Source organism: Podarcis gaigeae, assembly GCF_964106915.1.
Source record: "Podarcis gaigeae genome assembly, chromosome: 4".
Taxonomy (NCBI): domain Eukaryota; kingdom Metazoa; phylum Chordata; class Lepidosauria; order Squamata; family Lacertidae; genus Podarcis; species Podarcis gaigeae.
The window spans coordinates 84508062-84529729 of record NC_139677.1 but is presented as its reverse complement, the minus strand read 5'-3'; the positions used below and the strand labels follow the sequence as shown (position 1 = coordinate 84529729).

Genomic DNA, 21668 nt, shown 5'->3' with positions numbered 1-21668 from the left:
AATTGGTTCTGCGGAATTCAGTGGAAGCCAGTGCTTTTTTTCAAGGGGTGCTCAAGGGTACACAGTATCAGCACCTCTTTTTTTGTTTTGTTAAAAAATGTGGCACTTACTGTAACAACTTCATCGTGAGTACTGGCACCTATTTTTCTAGAAAAAGGCAGTGGGGGGGTCATAGAAAACTTCCTCTTGTGGCTGGCTTCAGCAGTTCATTCTAGATTCTTACTTTACTAGGTTTCGTGCTGAAGTTTCTGATCAACCTGAAAACATTGAATTCCTGCAGTACTGGGCACCTGCAATACCAGAGGAAAATACAGAAGTCACCATTGTTGTTAGTTATATTACTAGCCCAGGTGATTTCTACATTCAGCTAGTAAGTATTATTCAGTATATTTAATTTTTGGGTTGACATTATTGAAAAATGCTTCCTGGGATTTGGTATGATATAATTTGATTTGTTATTAATTTTGTTATTAATTGGAATATTATTAATGGAAAGTTGATAAAAAATATTTTACAAAAAGAAAAGAAATGCTTCCTGAAATGCTTTACACTTTCTATTTTGGAACATAAAAAGATAAGTTTATTGCTGGAAATTGGGAGTAGTATATTTTTCAAGTTACCATTTCAGATGTATAAAATACATTAATCTTTTTCTAGTGCTTGTTTTATATACAGATCACTTGGAACCTAAATGGGGATTATGTTCCAGGGACATGAAGCCACAGTTGCCTTAGGAACTACCTCTGCACATGTAATCTTCCTTTCCGGAGCCAACACACTAAAGGAGTCTTCACCACCACCACCACCCTGAAGCAAGGCAGATACTTTTTTAGCTCTCTGCCTTGCTTTTATTGGGCTCGAGAGGTTCTCGTGAGATGTTATGGGGCTGATGAGCCCATGTGAGACCCTCCCAAAGCCCAGTTAGCAAGCCAGAGAGCTTAAAAACTCGGCATGGAAAGAGCTTAAGAGCTCTCTACCTTGCATGTGATTAATTTGCAATGTCAACTGAGCAAGTCTCCCATATCAGCTGCCTTTTCTCATCTATCTGATATGCATCTTCACGCATCACAGTCTGGCTTCAGTGTGTCATGTGCCACTTTCCCCAATTTCTTCAGCAGATGTAAAATCGAGTTCTTTAGGTACAGAGTGCATCAGTTTGACTTTCTGTGTGATGTAACATTTAGTAAGAGTGTGTTGACTGCAATCCATAGGGATTAATACTGTTTCTGTTGCGTTAGGTAGAAGAAGGTCCAGAATTTGCAGCTTTTCTGAGCAAAGTTGAGGAAGTATATAAAAATGACAGCAGAGTTGGCTTGGAAATTCTCTGTCCGGTCCAGGGTCAACTATGCATAGCAAAATTTGAAGAGGATGGAGTTTGGTACAGGGCACAGGTTGTTGGTAAGTAACTGTAGTATTAGGTTAGAGGACTTTTGCTTTGATTCCCTCCCCCCATCAAATCACCTTGATATTTTCAAGACACCTATTTAATTCATTTTCTGTTTTAAATGAATGCTGGTTTTCCCCATTTCATTCTCCCACTGTGTTTTCTTTTTCTTACGTCCAAGTAATACGCCCATCTTTCCTACAATGAAGCAGGGTTTAATAGCCACATGGCTCGACTTTTCTAGTTTGTGCTAAACCGTAGGCAGGTTGAAGTTGCAGCCAAAACAGGCAAACGATGGTTCACAGTTGAGCTCCAAATGAGAATTTGAAACCCACTTCAAAATTTAGATTTTAATTCTGATCTGTGGGGCAAGTGTTAAACCATGGTTTGCCATTTCTGATATGGGGTGCCGTAACTTGTTCATTAACACACTACCGTTCTTAGTTATTTAATATAACATATAAAACCATAGAAATTTTGTATTGAAAAACAGGCTAATGAATTCGCTTGGTTTAATAATGTAAAAGAGCACCTGACTCTTATGTGTTGATATTGCCATTATTAAAAATTGCCATGCATGCAGTATTTGATGGATGGTTTTGAAGGAAGTGATGTTGATTTCAAAGTTTGTGTGTGGAGCTTGGATAGCATTACATATATCTGCAGTAACATCGCTCTCCTTAATGCTGCACCTCAATCACCGAGGTACGGCTGGACTGAGACTGTTATTGTTGTAGGTGTACACAAATGTTTCCTATAATTTTATAATGTCCACGTATCATTGATTCCTAACCGCATAATGTTTTCTAAAGGATTGCCAGGCCACCAAGAAGTTGAGGTCAAATATGTTGACTTTGGGAACACTGCTAAAATAAATGTGCAAGACATGCGTAAAATCAAAGATGAGTTTTTAGCTCTCCCAGCAAAGGTAAGTTAGGACTGCATCCCGCATGAGGTAAATCTAAATATGCAGAATGTCCTGTATTCCTGACAAAGCACCTTCTGCGCAGCTTGGAGTTCAGTTCCTAATGCTTGTGAATTATCTCCTCTGATAAAGTGTAATTCTGTGTCCACTAAATTCTTAACAATATGATAAATGTAATAGATAGAAGTGAGCCGTGTGTCAAGCTTTTCTCTAAGAATCTATCTCCCCTCCAACACATGCAGAGCAAAGAAATTTTCACACAAGTGCCATGTTTTAAGAGCGGGGCAAGTTGCTGTTGTGCGAAAGGTAGGCACCCTGTGGCTCAGCAGTGGGTCCGAGAACACTTTGTGCTATAGCAAGAAAGTACTACAGGAGATGCATACTTAATTGTTGCCTAGATTAGAGATTGCTGGGAGCCCTGTGTAAGCACACTGAAGTTTCACTAAAGGAACGATGGCATTGAAACTAAATAAACAAATTGGGCTATGTTTTATAATTTAGGCCATCAGGTGCAAGCTGGCCCATATCATACCAAATAAAGGAGCAAATGAATGGAGTAGTAAATCAAAGGACAGATTTGAAGAACTAATTCAAGATAAATGTATGCTCTGCTTTATTATTGGTAAGTGTTCGCCTGTCTTGAGTAACTTACTCAGTATTTGAGAGCCAAATAGAGTTGCTGTCTCAAAAACCAAATCATCCATTCAGTGGACAGCAACTTGATAGGGACAGTGCCTCCCATCCAGCCTGTCAGGGAAATTCTCAATTTCTCCTTAATGTTGTTAGAACTGCTTGCTGCTCTTGTCATCAGTGTAGGACTATTTCCCTTTCCCTACCTAATTGGATTAGCTGGGTGCTCAGATATGCCCAGCCAGCAACACCGGGGCAGCTTATTCCCAACCTGATCAATGGTTTTCCAGTTGGGAGGAGGGGCACGTATTTGGAATTCAGCCATAAAACATGCTGGCTAACTTTTAAGTCACAGTATCTGATTAACCTACATCACATGACCATTTTGGTGACAAATGAGATAAAATTATTTGTAAGAATATGGAGCTTTGGAAATATCAGACTTTCAGAACACTTTTTTTAAAAAAATCCAGTTTTTTAATGCAGAGACTTAAATTATCTGTCACAGAAATACACAGGCACTACATTTTATTAAGTAATCGTCTCGAAGGAGCCTTCTGCTCTTAATAATTGGTTTTCTTTGTTCCTCACCTTTCTACGTAACTTTTTAAGGTAGCTTACAAAATGCAAAAGCAAGTAAAAACCACAGTAGGTAAAAGCAATAAAATCCCCAACATAATGAAGTAAAATAAAATAGTTCGCAACTATGACCTTCATCATGCTGCCTCCTTTCCCCAACACCTGTAGCTAATTTTTTTTCCTTTGACATTTTGAACTTAAACCTCTTTCAACTACATCTAGAAAAATCTGAAGACAATATTCTGTCTGTTGAGCTCTATGAAAGTGTACGTGTGCCACCAAAGGCATCTTGGAGTGTTAACAGCCTCTTGGTTAAAGAAGGTCTGGCATCTTATATATTAAGGTGAGTGTGCTGCTTCATTAACTTCAACATGCTCATAATATTTTTGCAACTTCTGAATTCGAGCAGCCTAATATTTCTCAGTGAAGTGTATGTAATGTCATCTCAGGTAGTGCTTAAATGGCTTGGCTTAGCGTTGTGTACAAACCTAGACTCACAATTTTGTCTCACTCCAGACAAACTGAATACTAAGCCAAGAAACAAACCTTGGTTCACAGCTCATGGTTCATTTTGGAGCAAGACAAATCACACCACAACCCCAAGTTTGTGCATAGCTAGGGTAGTGTGACATTGTGGGGTCCCCCCCCCCATAAACCATCACTCTTGCTTGTTTACACTTAGCCATGGTTTGGCTTAATGTTAACATGCCAACCAGGTCTTTGTTTAAAACTTGCTGGTCATGTTTTGTGGAGGGCATTTCTGCTTCTATTTGTCTGATACTGGCAGATGAAACAAAAAACTAAATAAAACCAAATTCTACAGTGACACCAAAATGATTACCGAATCACATCATGAAGTTTGGGATCCTACTCCAGAAGAACTATTCAAAGCTCATGGAGATAATTTACAGCCTGGGAATGAAGAGTCAATACAGTTTGAAGGTACAAAATTAGATTGCAGCAAAGAACTGCAAGTGCGAATTAGTCACGTTGTGTCCCCAAGCAAGTTCTACGTGCATTTGATGTCATCAGAACAGATTCTGAAAAGGTAAGTTCCTTTTCCCACTTGACCTGGGTCAGAGCACTTCGTGCTTTTTGGTTCTTTTCAGTTTTGACAATTGTTGTTGCTTAACTCTACATGTTCCACAGCTCCTGCAGGATGATGAAAATAGCCATTAAACTAAGAAAGGAGTCTTTGCTGCCAGTGTGCCATGTTTTTTCTGTAAAATACCACCTGAGGACCATAGAATTTCGTGTCATTCCCAGGATTGCTGGATTTGTGATTAAAGTGTACTAGTGGCAAGACACCCAGCATGTTGGCCACTTCCGATTGTGGGTGGCTGGCACGCCAATGCTTGAAAGTTAAAGACAGAAAAATATTTTACATAGATGGATGGATTAATAGATAGAATAGATAGACATACACATGTATGGGGACAGGAAAGACTTGGTCTTATCCTCATGCAGAACTGGGATGGACCAGATTTTTATGGTCCTTTCATCCCTTTACCTGACATAAACGTTGGAAGAAAATAACCCACTCTTTCTGGCCTGCTCCTGCCTACTCTGCGAAGGGAACATTCAAGCTAAGTACTCCGTGTTCTGTTTGGACAACGTGCTCAAGATGATGGTGGGAGTTCAGCTACAAGCATACTAGGAGCAAATTAATTATCTGGAAGAAAGGATGCAGGGAATGCAGCCCTGGTTATGGTTTATGAACTTAGTGGTTTTTTGTACCATTGACCACAGTGTCCTGGAGAACCTCTGGTGGTTTAGGGCTGGAGGCATGGCTTTGTAGTGGATTCCACTCTACCTGCTGGGGGTGCTTTCTGAGAACAGTAATGGGGGTTTTTTTGCTCAGCCATGTGGAAACTGACCTGCAGGATTCTGTATGGTTTGATCCCAACTCCCATGGAGTATGAAGCTGCTGACAAAAATGAGTTGGAGTAAAGTATCATCAAATACGCAGACGACATGAAAATTCCCCTTCTTCCATCTGACTCGGAAGAGGCAGTATGGGCTGGTTGTGGGTCGGTTGAAACCATACAAAACAAAGTTGTTGTGGGTTCTTGGATACTGGATTTGAAGAGGTACCTTGTTCTAGATGAGGTTGGACTCCTCTTGAAAAAGTAGGTGCGTAGCTTGAGTTGCTCCTAGAGGCTATATTGTCACTAGAAGCCCGGGTGGGTTCTGTAGCTAGGGATGCCTATTCTCTGCTTGAGCTGGTTCATTGGCTATAGGCTTTCCCAAACAGAGAGAGTCTAGCTGCAGTTAGGCACTTTATATGAACTAGAGTGGACGATAGAGTGGATGTGTTGTTACGTGGTGCTGCCTTTGAAAAAGGTTCAGATGTTGTGAAATGCACCATTGGTTAATGGGCACCACTGTCTGGTTTCATATAACAGAATCTAAAAGAATTGCATTGATTGCCAATTATTAGGTGCTTATGATGACATATAAAGAAAGCCCTGATCAACTGGGGTTTAAATATTTGAAAGAACGTTTTGAGATGAGTCCCTTCTTGTGCTACTGCTGCTGATTAAGGTCCATGGGGTGGAATGACATCCCATGTACAGTTTTATTGATGCTTTATCTATGATTTCATGTTTTATGTGTTCCCCTTTAGAAATATTGCTAATTATTTTGTGTTAATGTCATATTTGTGAAAGTCCTTGGAACTAAATGGTGAAGCACGGGTTCTAAACACACAACTGTGCATTATTTTCAAGACTAGAAAATAGTGTACAGTTGTAATCTTAACAGTTAAATAAATTATTGACCCTACTGTATCTTTAACCTTTAGAAAAGTATGTTTCTTTCAGAACAATAATGGCAATGTAGATTTGATTGTCTATTTGGCTACTTATAATATTAGTTTACAGGAAAAGATGGCAGCCACTTACTTGGAATCAGAAAGAGAAACAGTTGAATGGAAAATTGATATGAATTGTGCTGCTTATGTACATGATCTGAATCAGTGGCAGAGAGGCCAAATCCTCAGGATTGTTTCAGAAAGTAAACTTGAGGTAAATAAAATCACTGCTTTATGTAGATAAGTATCCCTGCGTTCATTATGACTAGGAAACACTCATTTAGTGATTTAATACGTGGAATTTAATGCATTCTTTATCCTAGATTAAAAACTTAACTTATTAATCAGTTAAACAGGCTAAATGATGTATTACTTCTTTTGAAAATGAATGAGAGATTTTTGCAGTATCATCATGAGGTTTGTACTCTGTAGCCAGCTAAGAGAAGTTACCTAACAAAGCCAGCCAGAGTTTTGTAGGTCCGTGATAACTCTAATTTGGGCTATTGAAGAACTGTATTTTTCTTACACCTGTCTTTTGCAGGTGTTCCTCATTGACTTTGGCATAACTAAAACTATAGATACTGTCTCCCTAAGAGAACTTGAGCAGAATCTGAAGATGCACAAGCCTCTTGCAATAGAGTGCTCACTAACAGACATAAGGTAAAGTGTCTGTTTCATTCAGTTCTGGAACATGCTTTCTCCCATTCTGAAAGTGTTGCAGCGGTGTTGGGATTTGAACTTGGGCCTGAAGCAGGGTGCCCAAACCTGTATCTGCTATACCATGTGTTCACATACCATGTAGAAACACTAGGAGTGGCCATTTCCAGTGCTCCTTGGGCAGCATTTGTATTTGTCAACAAGACTTTCTCTATATTTTTAAAATAAGGAATGAGACTCACTGGGCAATTGAAAAATATAATACTTAATCGAACTGATGCTGTTACAGATGTTCTGCCTGCCAGAAGATCTGTGTCCTCTCCAGCAATTGTATGAACAATAGGGGAGAGGGTATCATTTGAGATGAAATGATTTTTATTCCTCCCTATGCATCTTGTTTTAGACCAGCTGGTGGGACTGAGCAGTGGACAGGAACTGCCTGCGATGTTCTTGCACGTTACTTAACTGGAGCTGTGGTAAACCTAATAATACAGGTTAGTAGTGGTATAGGCCTAACTTTAATAGAGAGCTTTGTAGTAGTAAATGTCTGATTTACCAGTGCAAGTTTTTTGGGGGGAGAATTGTAACCTCTTTGTACAACTGAAACATGGAGTATGTAGTTGGCTAAGATACTGGAACGTGTCCCTCTATTACTTCGGGCCCCCAAGATTCTGTCTGGATGAAGACTTAGAATATGCCTTAGCTCACACAACCTTGAACACTTCTCTCTAGGGAGGAAGTGACAAAATGTATGTGTGGTTCTGCTTTGTTAGAACTAGAATTGGCCAGTATTTTTACTAGCTTCTCCCTGTAGTGAAAAGAGCACAATCTGGCTGCTGTGATAGAATCCAGTTGGTTAAGTAATGACGATGAATCAGGTAGTTGGCTAAGAACACTTCAGCCAACATCAAAGTCTCCTTTGGAAACCATTGAGTTTAGTGAAAACTTGCCAGCTTATGTTGAGGCAGATCCTTTTAAGGACACGTTGGCTTGACAGCAAGCCCTTCCTGGCATAAAATTTTTGGCATTTAATTTGTGATTTCAACCGGCCAGCCACCAAGCGTGTAAAGTTGAAACTGTGCAAGTAAAATCCACCTAAGTTATGAGCCTGCTCTACAAACAAATACTTTGGTTGGCATCCATCTGTTTCAAGAGGCAATGGAGGAGTGTGCCTTTGGGGGTGAAGTAACACTATTGGGTGGTTGCAGTTGATATTCTGCATCCCAGAACCCTTCATTTGCTGTTGGTCACTCCCTCCTGCAAGAAAAGTTATGGCTGTGTCCAAATATTCAAGATAGCTATCTGGTTTATCTGCAAACAGGGTGACATCTAGGCCAGTGTTCAATATCTAGCAAAGAGTATCGTGCAGAGATGTCAACAACATTCTCTTCAGTTGTTCTGTATGATGTATGTTAATGTCCTAGCTGTAAAAACATCTGGGAATACAAATTACTGTCTTAAGTCTGGATGGCAGTACTTGGCTTTCTAATTGCCTATCCCATCAGTTAGAATATGGAGGGTTCCCAAATTCTGTCACTCGCTCAGGATAGTTTAAATCAGGCCTGGTGGTGAAGGGAACACATTTTAAATAAACAGAAGATGCCTCAGTTCTAAACATTTCTCACTAATCTTCACCCAATTGGTCTTTTAAGGTCTAAAATTTGATCTTGTTTTGTGTTTTTATCTTACATTTTTATGCTATGAAATACCCTGCAATTTACAGATGAAGGGCAGTATACTAATTTAATAATAATAGTCTGCCCAATTCCTTTCCCATTTATTCCTCAATCTGGTAATCCAGTACCTTCTGTCCAATCATAAATACATATTTTTGGAAAGTTAGCCATACTCTTCTCACAGAAGCTTGTGCCTGTTTACAATTTCATTTACTAATATATAGAAGTTGTGAACTCAGCACAAATATCTAGGATTTGTTGCATTTCCTGACATATGTCAGTAAACTAGGAGCTCGCTGTGTATTAATTTGATGGTTTGGCCAGTTGCTGCACACTGAAGAAGCTTGTTTCACTTTATAGTAGTAATACAAAACCAACAATAGCTGCCTTTTCTTACAAGAAGTATGTTTTATCCCAGGAAAGTAACACGTCACCTTTACCTGTGAAAGTTTTTAGCAAAGATGGAGGGCTATATACTGACATTTCGGAATACATGATTAAAGAAGGTTTGGCATTTAGAAAAAGAAGGTATGCATTTTTCAGAATATTTATGCTCTCTTGGGTGCTGGATGTCTCCAAGTGAGTTTTGCACTCCCTATCGCTTGAAGGCAGGAAATAGTGTGACTTCAAAGGAAGTATTTAGCACTTCCTTCCTATTGAAGCCTAAGTTCATTTCCTTCCTTTGTTCAGAGAAACATTGTAATAACTGAGATGCTTTATATAAAAAAGCTTTGAACATTTGAAATTAACTATATAAATGTGAAGTATTATTATTTGTTACTTGAAGCAAGTTTAATGTTACTAATTCCTAAGAAAGCCAACAGCTGCTAGCACCTCAGACAACCAGACTCTGCTTAGTTTATCAATAGTATTGAGGACTAATTAGCACTAGAACTCTTTTTGAAGGGTATTAGAGGGTATTTTTCACCAAGTGTCATCTAGCTCTTTGGAAAAGCCAGATGGAGATAATTTCTTCATGATGTTGGGTGAATGATAGGCAGGTGGTCTTGCCCACCTGTCAAAGTTGCCCCGTGAGTAGGTAGGTTCAGGGTCAGGTCCCCTTAGTAACTTTCCTAAGCTGCAGAATTCGAGAAAAGAATTGGCCTGAAAAAGTGTTTGGGCTAGAAATAAAATTAAAGCTTGAATGTGATTTGATTCCTTTACTTGCTGACATATTTTCTGTTGAAGCTCCCTTCGAGCACCTAGTACAGCATCCCTTGAGAAGCTACCTGACACACCCTTCCAGCAAGAGAATGTAGACGTAAGCCAATTGCTTTCAGACACAGAATGTACACCAACCTCTTCCAAACCAGAGAAAGACGTTGATCCTTCGATCACAGATCACAAAGAGCAAGAATCGAAGGTCTCTTTGACTTGCCCTGTAACGGTTGAAACCTACAAACCACCAGCTGTCCCTACCTCACTTGTCTTCAGTGCTGTAGTCAGCTGCGTTTCAGACACGGGAACTATTTATGTGATTCCAAAGTCACAAGGTAAAAGGGGAAATGTTGTATACAGCAGTGATGATATGCAATTGCAGCATTAGTACACGATTTTCTTAACACTTGATTGTTACTGATATGTATCACTAAAATACAACACAAACCTTGCAAAACAACATAAACTGAGCTGTGTGCCACAGCTCAACGGCCTAGCAGGAAAAGCAGCCAGAGTTGGATGCAGAGAAAGGAAACAAACTTTGAGACCAGAAACCAGAGTCCCTCCAAAAGGAGACATTGTTCGCTGGTCGCCAAAGCGTTTTTTCTCAGTACTTACATATATAACAAATTGGAACCGTGTTGCTGAGAACTTATCTGTGTGTATTTCTCCCCCAGCTTTTCTACTTTGTTAATTTTTCAGCCAGAGCCAGTTGCCGGACCCCAGCACACAAACTATTAATTGAGCAGCCACTCAGATCCTTGAGTAAGCCATGATTTCAAGTCTGGCAGCCACTAGGAAATTGAGTATCAAATCTTTTATATGACACTATTCATTCTAAAAAGAGAGCAGCGGAATAGGATCAAGTACTACAAATTGCTGGAAAAAGGAAGTCTGCACTATTGCCTAGACCAGTTTCCCCCAAACTTGGGTCTCTAGCTGTTTTTGAACTACAATTCCCATCATCCCTGACTACTGGCCCTGCTAGCTAGGAATGAATTTTCCGAAGTATGGGAAACTGGCCTATGCCCTCCATAAATGAAAGAGGGTGCCTTTAACTGCACCTGCTCCAGCAATAGTTGTGACAAATTTGGATTTGTATAATTGAATGTCACAGGAGTCCATTGCTAGCCATGTGTTAGCTGTAAACTGGCTTCTCTAATTTCTGTTACAATTCCTATCATAGTACTTTGCACAAACGGTCAGTTAGTTAACAAGACAGTCCTATTTTGTACAAAATAATAATTATTATTATATCCCACCCATCTGGCTGGGCCTCCCTAGCCACTCTGGGCAGCTTCCAACAGGATATTGTAAACACAATAAAAGATCAAACATTAAAAACTTCCCTATACATGCAGTATGCAAATGAGTACCTGCTTTTTTTAATAATAAAAAAAACACAATGCCAGTATAGCATGAAGTAATTTATATTTAGAGGTAACATTCTTACAGTAGCAGAGGCAGGTCTATTCCATGGAGAGTAGAAACAGTGGAGAAAGAGGCCCTCCCAAAAAATCCTCCCCTAGGAGAAGGATTGCCTCTTTCTTGACTGTTTCTACTTTCTCTGAACTAGACCAGCCTCTCCTAAAGTGTAAATAATGCTGCCACTCATACCTCAAGGAAATTTAGCATTTTATTCAAATACATTTTATGTTCCAACTCTTAAATTATTCCGATAAGCCATTATATTGATATTCCACTATACGAATATATGGAACTTCGTTGAAAATGATCATATAAATAGCTTTAACAAAGCTCCCTTCTTGACATTTTTCTCCAGAGCAGCAGCTAAATACTCTGATGAGTGATATACAGAAGAACTTCAAATGTCTAGGTCTTTTGGAACCCTACAGCTGGAAAAAGGGAGAAGCTTGTGTTGTAAGAGCAGCAGATACATTGTGGTATCGAGGGGAAGTTTTGGAAGTTGGCTGTGGCATTACCAAGGTAAGACTGGTGTGACAATAATTGCATTCCCTTGATGGGGAAGAACCAAAGCTCAGTAGCTGAGTATCTGCTTGGCATGCAGAAGGACCCTAGCTTGGCATGCAGAAGGACCCTAGCATCTCCAGGGAGCTCTGGGACTCTCTCCTGCCCAAAGCAGGAGTTGGTGTTGACAGTACTAAGCTTAGATGGATCAGTGGTCTGGTTTCGGATAAGGCATATTCATGTGTTCCTATCATGGCCTCTTAGTATGAGTTTTGATTAGAAGTAAGGTATGTTTGCTACCACCTCGCCACATTACGTATCAGGCAAGTGTAGAGGTGGTCATTATTCTGTGTCAAAACTTTTCCTTAAGCCCAGGAGGAGTAAAGAACGTGGTAGAACGTTGTGTCTGTAAAGCTCTGAGCGTTGTATAACAAGTGATTGAGAAATTCTATAGATGAAACAAAAGAAGATAACTAGGAGATCCAGGAGATAACACTTGAGTACAGGCAAGCCCCCATTTACACGGGGGTTGTGTTCCAAGGCAGCGCACCTTTAAGTATACCTGAAGGAGCATCTCCACCCCCATCATTCTGCCCAGACGCTGAGGTCCAGCGCCAAGGGCCTTCTGGCGGTTCCCTCATTGCGAGAAGCAAAGCTACAGGGAACCAGGCAGGGGGCCTTCTCGGTAGTGGCGCCCGCCCTGTGGAACGCCCTCCCACCAGATGTCAAAGCGATAAATAACTACTTGACATTCAGAAGACGTCTTAAGGCAGCCCTGTTCAGGGAAGTTTTTAATCTGTGATATTTTAGTGTATTTTTGGTTTCTATGGAAGTCGCCCAGAGTGGCTGGGGAAACCCAGCCAGATGGTCGGGGTACAAATAATAAATTATTATTATTATTATTAGTGAAATTGTGTTTATTTGAAACACCATTGAAAAAGCCTGCAAACGCCCTGCCCCTTTTTGTGACTTTTGGGTCACTTCCAAGATGGGCACGATTGCACATACATTACTTGCACGCTAATATGGGGAGTGGTTGGACAGTGTTCTCGAAGCTCCCAGCATGAGTTTGACCAAACTGCGAGAGGCAGTGGAAGACAGGAGTTCCTGGCGTGCTCTGGTTCATGGGGTCACGAACTAAAGGACTAAACAACAATATGGGGGGGGAGAAGGTTTTGCCTGTAATTCTTGCATGTGTCCTGATAAGTTGGGTGTTATTAAATACAGTGGTGCCTCGCAAGACGAAAAGAATCCGTTCTGCGAGTCTCTTTGTCTAGCGGTTTTTTCGTCTTGCGAAGCAAGCCCATTGACGGCTTAGCGGATTAGCGCTATTAGCGGCTTTTAGCGGATAAGCGGCTTAGAAAAGGGGGGGGAGGGGAAAAAACCCGCAGGAACTCGCAAGACATTTTTGTCTTGCGAAGCAAGCCCATAGGAAATTCATTTTGCGAAGCACCTCCAAAACGGAAAACACTTTCATCTAGCGAGTTTTCCGTCTTGCGAGGCATTCGTCTTGCGGGGCACCACTGTAGCTTTGCTAAACTACCACAGTTCATGATTTTGTAATCGAGGTACTTATTTCCTTTAAAGCAGAGGTTCCCAAACTGCGTGAGCTGCAGCATGTTTGTGAAAAATTCAAATTGTAATACAATAAAATATAATATAATAAAAGAAGCAAGAAAAATGCAATTAAGACTCATCCAGCAATAGTGCATTGCAATCGCTACAACAGGCAGAAAAATAATTAAGCAGCCCAGCAGTTTTCAAGTAGTCCATGGTGCTGGGGTGGGTAGGTAGACATGACAACCTTAAAGAGACTCAATAGCTCCTCTTCCCCAACAGTTAGGTCATTCCTACTTCCCAAAACTACCTCTAGGGTAAAAAAGCGAAGGATAGGTCTGTTGTGCCTGGCTGGCACGCATTTAAAAACAGAATAGAATCGCATCATGAAAGCTTGGGAATTAATCTACTGATTTTGTTGCTTTTTGTGTAGGTGCAGTACTTGGACTATGGCTATATTGAGAAGATTCCTCAATGTCATCTCTATCCAACTGTTTTGTATGCAGACATACCACCATTTTCCATACCGTGTCAGCTCTATAAAACTATACCAGTGAGTAGAGGCTGCATTTTGAAATGTACTAAGCCCCTGGTCTTGTGAACAGGGAGCAGAGAAACAATTACATATGCTACGCTTGTGCCTTCATAAGTTCCAGAACGCTTCTGGATTTTCTGCAAATGGAAAAAATCCTCAAGAGAAAACTCTTAAAAGATTGTGCTAAAAGGGTGGCAGACTATTCCACAAAGCAATATATTAAAGTTGACGTATCGCTTTCCTGTCTTAGTCTAAACCAATGTTTCCCAACCTTGGGTCTCCAGCTGTTTTTGGACTACAACTCCCATCATCCCTAGCTAGCAAGACCAGTGGTCAGGGATGATGGGAATTGTAGTCTGAAAACAGCTGGAGACTGAAGGTTGGGAAACACTGGTCTAAACAATGGCATCATGCTATAGCATGGATGTAATAGTCACTGGACAAGGTCCCAGGCTGTATCAACATAAAGGGAAGTGTTGGGAAGTTTTTAATGTTTAATGCTGTATTGTGTTTTTAATATTCAGTTGGGAGCCTCCCAGAGTGGGAAACCCAGCCAGATGGGCAGGGTACAAATAAATAAAAATTACCGTATTTTTTGCTCTATAAGATGCACCAAACCACAAGACGCACCTAGTTTTTGGAGGAGGAAAACAAGAAAAAAAATATTCTGAATCTCAGAAGCCAGAACAGCAAGAGGGATCGCTGCGCAGTGAAAGCAGCAATCCCTCTTGCTGTTCTGGCTTCTGGGATAGCTGCGCAGCCTGCATTCACTCCATAAGAATCACACACATTTCCCCTTATTTTTTAGGAGGGAAAAAGTGAGTCTTATAGAGCAAAAAATACGGTAGTATTATTATTACTACTGCTACTACTACTATTACTATTACTACTACTACTATTAAAGTTGGGCTTCGTGTAATGACTGAAGTGCCATTCACTAGCCTGCGGAGACACTAGCCTGAGGAGAATAAATAAACAGGAGCAACTATGAACATAACTGAACTTTGAGGAAGGCAGGAAACCAGCAAGAGCATAATGGGAGCCCAGCCCATCTCCATAGTGTTTGTTCCTGCCTTGGTCAGAAGGTGGAGCAATAACCCAACATACCATTCCTGTTAGCAGAAAGGAAATTGAAGTCTTGTCTGCCATATACTTCCTATATAAACCTCAGGGCTTAAATTATATAGAACATGGGAGGTGCTTTGCACAAGACATTTTGGCATGTGAAGCAGAAACTGACGTTCGGTTAAAACAAACTTAATTTTTTTCCTTATGATGCTGAAACCATTCTAATCTCCAAGATAGGGCCAGTCCTTAGTGCTTTTGCATAATTACTGATGTGCTGGTGATTTTTCTGCATTGGTTATCCAGGTTGGAACTGTTTGGCAGCAGGATGCAGTTGAACTTCTTCAAGAACTACTTACGAAAAGGCTCGTTGAAATAAATATTATGGTGAGCATAAAAACAAATTGTGTAAATCCTGCTTCTCTTGCAGTCAGTAATTCCCCCACCTCCAACAAAATAAAAATCGTTTCTGCCAGTGGATTTTGTCGGATCATTCCCTTAGACTTCCAAGAGTAAGCTGCACATATTTTGGATTTACCGTATTTTTCGCCCTATAGGACGCACTTTTTCCCCTCCAAAAATGAAGGGGAAATGTTTGTGCGTCCTATGGGGTGAATACAGGCTTTCGCTGAAGCCTGGAGAACGAGAGGAGTCAGTGCGCACCAACCCCTCTCGCTCTCCAGGCTTCAGGAAGCTCTGCACAACCCTCGGGAGCGAAGTCGCGCCGGGCTCCCAAGGGTTGCGCAGAGCTTCCTGCGCTCCAGGGCTTCCCGGAGAGCTGCCTGCATTCCAAAGCCTGGGGCGCGCTGAAGAGGCTCCCTGCGGATAGCAGGCTGTTCTGGGGTCGGGGGAAGCTCGGTCTTCCCCCGCGCCTGGGGGGAAAATAATTTCCCCCCCTTTATTCCCCCTCAAAAAAAACCTAGGTGCCTCCTATAGGGCGGCGCGTCCTATGGGGTGAAAAATACGGTATTTCACTTTCAAAACCAGTTACGATGTGACAAGTGCATTCCTGTTTGTTCTCCCCTGTTCTGTTCGTTTCTAAAATAAGGGATGGGGAGGACTTTACCATAATAGAAATGGGGCATGTAGAGGAGGAGAAATCAACCTTCACACTTCATGATTCAGGTATTCTTAATTTACTTCTGGTAATAGAACAGAGTCTTTGGAAGTAAAGTAAGATCCTGTGGTAACAGATGGTGAAGGGAGAAGGTTCAGTTACTTTTTCTTTGTTCCTTTTTACAGTAAACCTGCATCTTGCACTTACTTTACTTACACATGGAGAGTGGAGGGAACCAATTCCCTGTTTATTTATTACTCCTCCCCCACACCTGCACAAAGCTGTGGTCCACAGGCTTACCTGTATTTGGGAAGGGCTCTGGCAGGGTCTCAGCTCCTGTCAACCTAGCAATTCAAAAGCACACCAGTGTAAGTAGATAAATTGGTACCACTGCGCCGGGAAGGTAAACGGCGTTTCCGTGCGCTCTGGCTTCCGTCACAGTATTCCGTTGCGCCAGAAGCGGTTTAGTCATGCTGGCCACATGACCCAGAAAGCTGTCTGTGGGCAAACACTGGCTCCCTCGGCCTGAAAGCGAGATGAGTGCTGCACCCCATAGTCGCCTTTGACTGGACTTAACCGTCCAGGGGTCTTTTACCTTTACCTTTTACCCAGAGCCCTCCCTCCCAAAGTTGAACAAGCACTTAGTAGGCTTTGGAAAGGAGGTGTGGGGACTCTAGGACCCTGCTGGAGCTCTTGCACCGCCTTTCCAAAGCTGGACAAGAAGCATTGGGGGGGGGGTCCAAAGGTTCCTGGCTTACCTTGAAACTGAACCCTTGCATAAGATGCAAGCTTACTGTATTGAAATGTGAATATTAATATGCTTTGAATCAAACTGCTGGGTTACTAATTACGAAATTAGCGGATAGTGTAAGACACAGAGCTACAGAACAAGCCATGTTATTATCAAGAGTGATATCAGACAAATAACAGAACCATAAAATGTTAGAAACAAATATGAAAAACATTAGGAGGAAATACTCAAAAGTAAGATACATGCCACTTAGTTAGCAATGGAATTGTACTGTGCCCGATGCTTTGCTTTTTCTATGCTTCCACTTGAGCACTGTTACATAGAATCAAGAACCACAAACCTGTGGTGGTTGTTCTTGGTGTATCTGTTCTCCAGGCTTCTGTGAGTAGCTTTGTTCTGTTCAGCCATAGGCCCACTTTTTGAGGTTAAAACAGTAGCAGAAATGATAATGCAGTAATCTTTTCCTGGCTTTAACAGGAACACTCAGACAACCCATGGGATAAAGTATCTGTTAAACTCTGTTTCTCTGGAATGTCGCTCTCATCTTTCATGGCGTACCATAAACATTGCATTAGTGAAGATGATGTCGGTCACATGCCAAAACTGGTAACCTTTCCTTTCAGCTCTTAAGATTTATATAAAGCTTAACATGTGTATGTTAGTTAGTGTGGCTATTTTTCCTGCATTACGGTTCTTCCACGTCATATCCAGTGTTTTCAGTTGGTAGTTAATACTGTTGCAATGGCTGGCAAATCAAACAATGTAATTCCTTATTATATCCAAAAGCAATTTGCTACCAAATGCAAGATGTATGTAAAAAGGTAACAAGCTCAAAATTAAGGGTAGTACCTTGGGTGGGGAACACGTGTTCCTGGGGGTAGTTTGTCCACATTTGGTCCTCACCCTGCAGTTATAATAAGATGTTAATGGTTTCGTTTAAGGGCCTGTATTGTAGCTGCACATTATGCCCCAAATTAGCCCTGATTTTTGGCATGAATTTTATTTTTTTCCAGAGGTGCTAGATGGCAATCCAAGAGATTGAAAATGTTTTGAGACAAACCACTGCTGCAGGCATTAGCTTGCAAGTCAGTTAATATACTTTTAGAAATTAAAACAACTTCTTACCTTCTCATATGTTCTAGGATATAACCTATTGCAGTGAAGATCATTTGGAGCAAAACTGTGAAATCAGTCATGAGGTAAACGTTAAAATATGTCAATGGATTTCTTGGTTTTCAAGCTTGGTAATGTTTTGAAGCCAGTTTGGTATCTACCAACTTTTGTGACTCCAGCCCAGCCACTAACATCCATTATAGTTTGTTTTGAATGGAACAAGTCTGTAAGGTTTTTGCGGTGGGGGAGACATTGGATCAGTTCTGATGCCTTTCCTGAAAGTGGGTTTTGGGATAGGGTGTACATTAAGTGTGTAGTTATTGGTGATTAGCCAAAATCGGACATATTTAATGAAATGCATCATACTGCATTTTAAAACAGTGCAGACAAGCTCTATTCCTTGCACCCCCAATAGCACACCAATCTGAATAGTGAGTCTTGCACAGAATAGTCTCCATGACATCACTGGCACCAACTTTATTCATGTGCACCCAAGTTGCATTCCTTGTCGTTCTCTGTGCACAGCTCATATTGCTGCTGCTTGCATCTCTAGGCACATAAAATTTTCCTGCTTCCTCCTTTTCTCTAGGAGTTACTGATGTCTGAAGTAGATACTCCCCTACTGCCACCCTATACCTCGCCATCGCTGCCTGTTCTTGGAGAACTTTTTCCAATTAAAGTAACACATGTGGTGTCACCTAATGAGGTATCGTGGCGAAGTAAATATTTTTGCTGTTATCGGGTCTGTTGTAATTGCATCCTTTCGCAGCAGCTCATCCTGTGTTTTCGAACTTGAACTTGTGAGAATTAGGATCCTTCATAAATAGTTACATCCATTGTTTGAGATGTATAACGATAGCTTTCGAAGCATGAGGTAAGACTGCCTAAGAAGCTGTCTATGGTTTATGGGCACTTGCCATGCATGTGCAATTGCTAGTATTTCTAGTATTGATCCCATTCAGATAGTCAAAACTGGGAGACTGGTCCATCCTGTATGTTGGACGATGCTCTCACTTCAAGATCTTTGATATATATTTTTGATATATGACACCAATTACTGTGCCCTAGGTGTACATTACCATTGATCAGCGAGACAGTCCCAACCATGAAGATGATACAGAAGTCAGTGGGGACGTTGAAACTCTAGACCAAGCCTTGAGACGGTGTAATCAGAACTTGGAGTCCATCCCTTTCCTAACTGATTTTCGGAAAGGTATACAGTCATACCTCGGGTTACAGATGCTTCAGGTTGAGTTTTTTCGGGTTACAGACCGGTTTCGGCGGTCGCGCATGCACAGAAGTGCCAAATCACAACCCACGCAGACGCGCTGCTGCGGGTTGCGGACATGCATCCCGCACAGATCACGTTCACAACCCAAGCGTCCACTGTATTATTTCTTGGTAATTTGCATTTATACATTCTGTAATTGAAGGTGAAAAGTTACTTAACTACTTTAGAACAAAACTTCCCTACAGTCTGCTTGCATTCAGAATCAAATAAGGGAAAACAGACTTATTTATTAAATTTGTACACCGCCCTATACCCATAGATCTCAGGGCGGTTCACAGCATACAAACTCCTGAAAGCTGTTCATTTATGCTTGTTGCTATAAAAAAACTATGCAATGAATTCTCTGAGTTTCTGCTGAACTTCAGATTACACTGATGCTAGTACAGTGGTACCTCAGGTTACATACGCTTCAGGTTACATACGCTTCAGGTTACAGACACCCACTAACCCAGAAATAGTACCTCGGGTTAAGAACTTTGCTTCAGGATGATGCTTCAGGAGGCCCCATTAGCTAAAGTCGTGCTTCAGGTTAAGAACGGACCTCCAGAACGAATTAAGTACTTAACCCGAGGTACCACTGTACCATGAGGTTGCAATAATTTAGCTGAAGCATCACTAATCATGAAAGTATCTCATGATAAATACTGGGCTCCATTAAACTATAGAAAGTATTTATTAAAATATAGTAGGGTGTTTTGATGTGTGTTATTCTGTTCTCCTTCGGGTGTTGGAAGTCTCTCAAGTGGGTTTAGCTGTCACTCCACTTCTTGCAGGACATAAAAAAAAAAGATCGTGATAACTGGGAGAGGAGGTGACAGCCGTGGAGTGTTTCTGGCACACAGTAGCCATCTGCAAAACTTTATCTACAGTTTCTACTATTATGAGATGTGATAGCTAGGGAGCCATCCAATGAAGCTGAATGTTGGAAGATCAGTAGGACATAAGAACGCAAGCCTAAATCAGTTCCTTTGGATAATTGTATTTAATGCCTTCCCAGTTTTGCTTAGATAAAGGTGATCCACGATGCAATATAAATGGTTATAGGAGGGGGTACCCTTTTTTCAGCTGGAGGACTCACCCATGATCAACCCTCTGCATATCAAAGTGGGCACGATCAAAAACCCTTTTTAAAAAAAGAATTGGTACACATTTGGGGGCACAGAACCTTTTGGTATCACAAAAGTCAGTTTAGAAAACCTCTGCAAATTAACTTTATTTTTAAAAAGCAATGGGGTTGCATAAAACTTGGGAGCCAGATCCAGATTGCAGGTTAGTCAGATTGCAGCATTGGGCGCTGAAATTTAAACAGCTTTTCTCCCTTCGTTAGACATGCCTTGCCTTGCAAAGTACAGTGATGGCTTCTGGTATCGGGCAAAGCTCATCTCAATTCATGAATGCAATCCTCTTTTGATTATGGTGGAATTTGTTGACTATGGATCCAGCGAAACAGTGCCCACAAGCAGGTAAATCTATACATTGCTCATGTATTAGTGCAAATTGCTATTCAAGACAGGTGAAACTATGATCGGAAATTGGTCTGTACTAAATATACATATTAACATCCTTTTACCACCACTTTGCAGCAGCTAACAAATTGCTTGCGGCCTGTCATCTTGAATAGTGTTATTCACTGACTTTAATTTTGCCTCAGGTTACGTCAGCTTCCTCCCGAGTTCATGCAGTATCCTGCTCAAGCGTTCAAAGTTCTGCTGGCTGGATTTAAACCAGCTTTGTGTGAGTCACACACAAAAATTCCGTATTGTTCCGAATGGAGCATGGAAGCATTGTGGACCATGATAGACTGCTTCCAAGGGAAAAATCTCTATGCTTCTTCACTGGTAAAGTCTTCCCTTATTTTATCCCAGCCAACTCTTCCCATCCACAGACTTAACTGTAAATTCTCACTTTCAGTATTCAGGTGGAATTTTAAAAGGTTCACCCGGACATCTAATGGCTGAAATGTATTGTTCCTGGCAACCTTGAAATTACTTAGCAATCAGGATATTTGATCTTTTAAAATGTTTTTAAAATAGAACAGTATTATTTTGCTGTTTCATTGTTTATTACCCTGGGATCCTTTGGGTGGGATAGGACTGCAATAAATACAAGTAACTTGCAACTTACACATATTTAACTTGTACACATTCAGCTTTACGTTCTTGATTTAAAAAAAATTAAAAGGGGGAGGGTGTCTGGGGGGAAAAGAACAGCACTCCCACCCGCCATTGAACCCATTGTGTTTCGAACTATACAAAAGATTCTGGCTTTACACACTATCCCTGGAATGCAACCCCCATGTAAGTTGAGGGTCTCCTGTACACAAATTAAGTTCCAAGGCCAATTTGAACCAGCACTTCAATTCTTGCTATCTCATTCATATGATTTCCTCTGAATGATTTTTAGAGGACTTGGGGGGGGGCAAGCTTTAGCCCAGTCCTTTTTTTTTCATTCATAAGGCTTATTATTCTGCAACTTGCTGTCCACACCATTGGATGTATCTCAGCTGTGCTTTCCTGTCCCCTCCTCAATCATTCCTCCCCCCCCCCCCC

The 21668-nt window shown here is 41.1% G+C and overlaps 1 protein-coding gene across 6 annotated transcripts in view; it reads left to right on the top strand.

The window, feature by feature from the left end:
• The window catches only part of RNF17 (ring finger protein 17), a 54003-nt gene that overhangs the window by 30075 nt on the left and 2260 nt on the right, over positions 1-21668 (top strand). For 5 of the 6 annotated variants that reach the window (XM_083735938.1, XM_083735936.1, XM_083735937.1 and 2 more), the window contains 20 exons: positions 232-370; positions 1239-1398; positions 2197-2312; positions 2811-2931; positions 3741-3861; positions 4342-4566; positions 6394-6544; positions 6872-6990; positions 7391-7481; positions 9082-9191; positions 9852-10156; positions 11605-11768; positions 13741-13860; positions 15214-15294; positions 17193-17321; positions 17858-17914; positions 18418-18534; positions 18897-19041; positions 20447-20582; positions 20771-20957. In XM_083735938.1, the coding sequence (XP_083592064.1) occupies positions 232-370; positions 1239-1398; positions 2197-2312; positions 2811-2931; positions 3741-3861; positions 4342-4566; positions 6394-6544; positions 6872-6990; positions 7391-7481; positions 9082-9191; positions 9852-10156; positions 11605-11768; positions 13741-13860; positions 15214-15294; positions 17193-17321; positions 17858-17914; positions 18418-18534; positions 18897-19041; positions 20447-20582; positions 20771-20957 (2794 nt within the window). Of the gene's footprint in view, positions 1-231; positions 371-1238; positions 1399-2196; positions 2313-2810; positions 2932-3740; positions 3862-4341; positions 4567-6393; positions 6545-6871; positions 6991-7390; positions 7482-9081; positions 9192-9851; positions 10157-11604; positions 11769-13740; positions 13861-15213; positions 15295-17192; positions 17381-17805; positions 17915-18417; positions 18535-18896; positions 19042-20446; positions 20583-20770; positions 20958-21668 lie in introns of all 6 variants that reach the window. The other variant, XR_014563546.1, reaches the window with a different exon arrangement.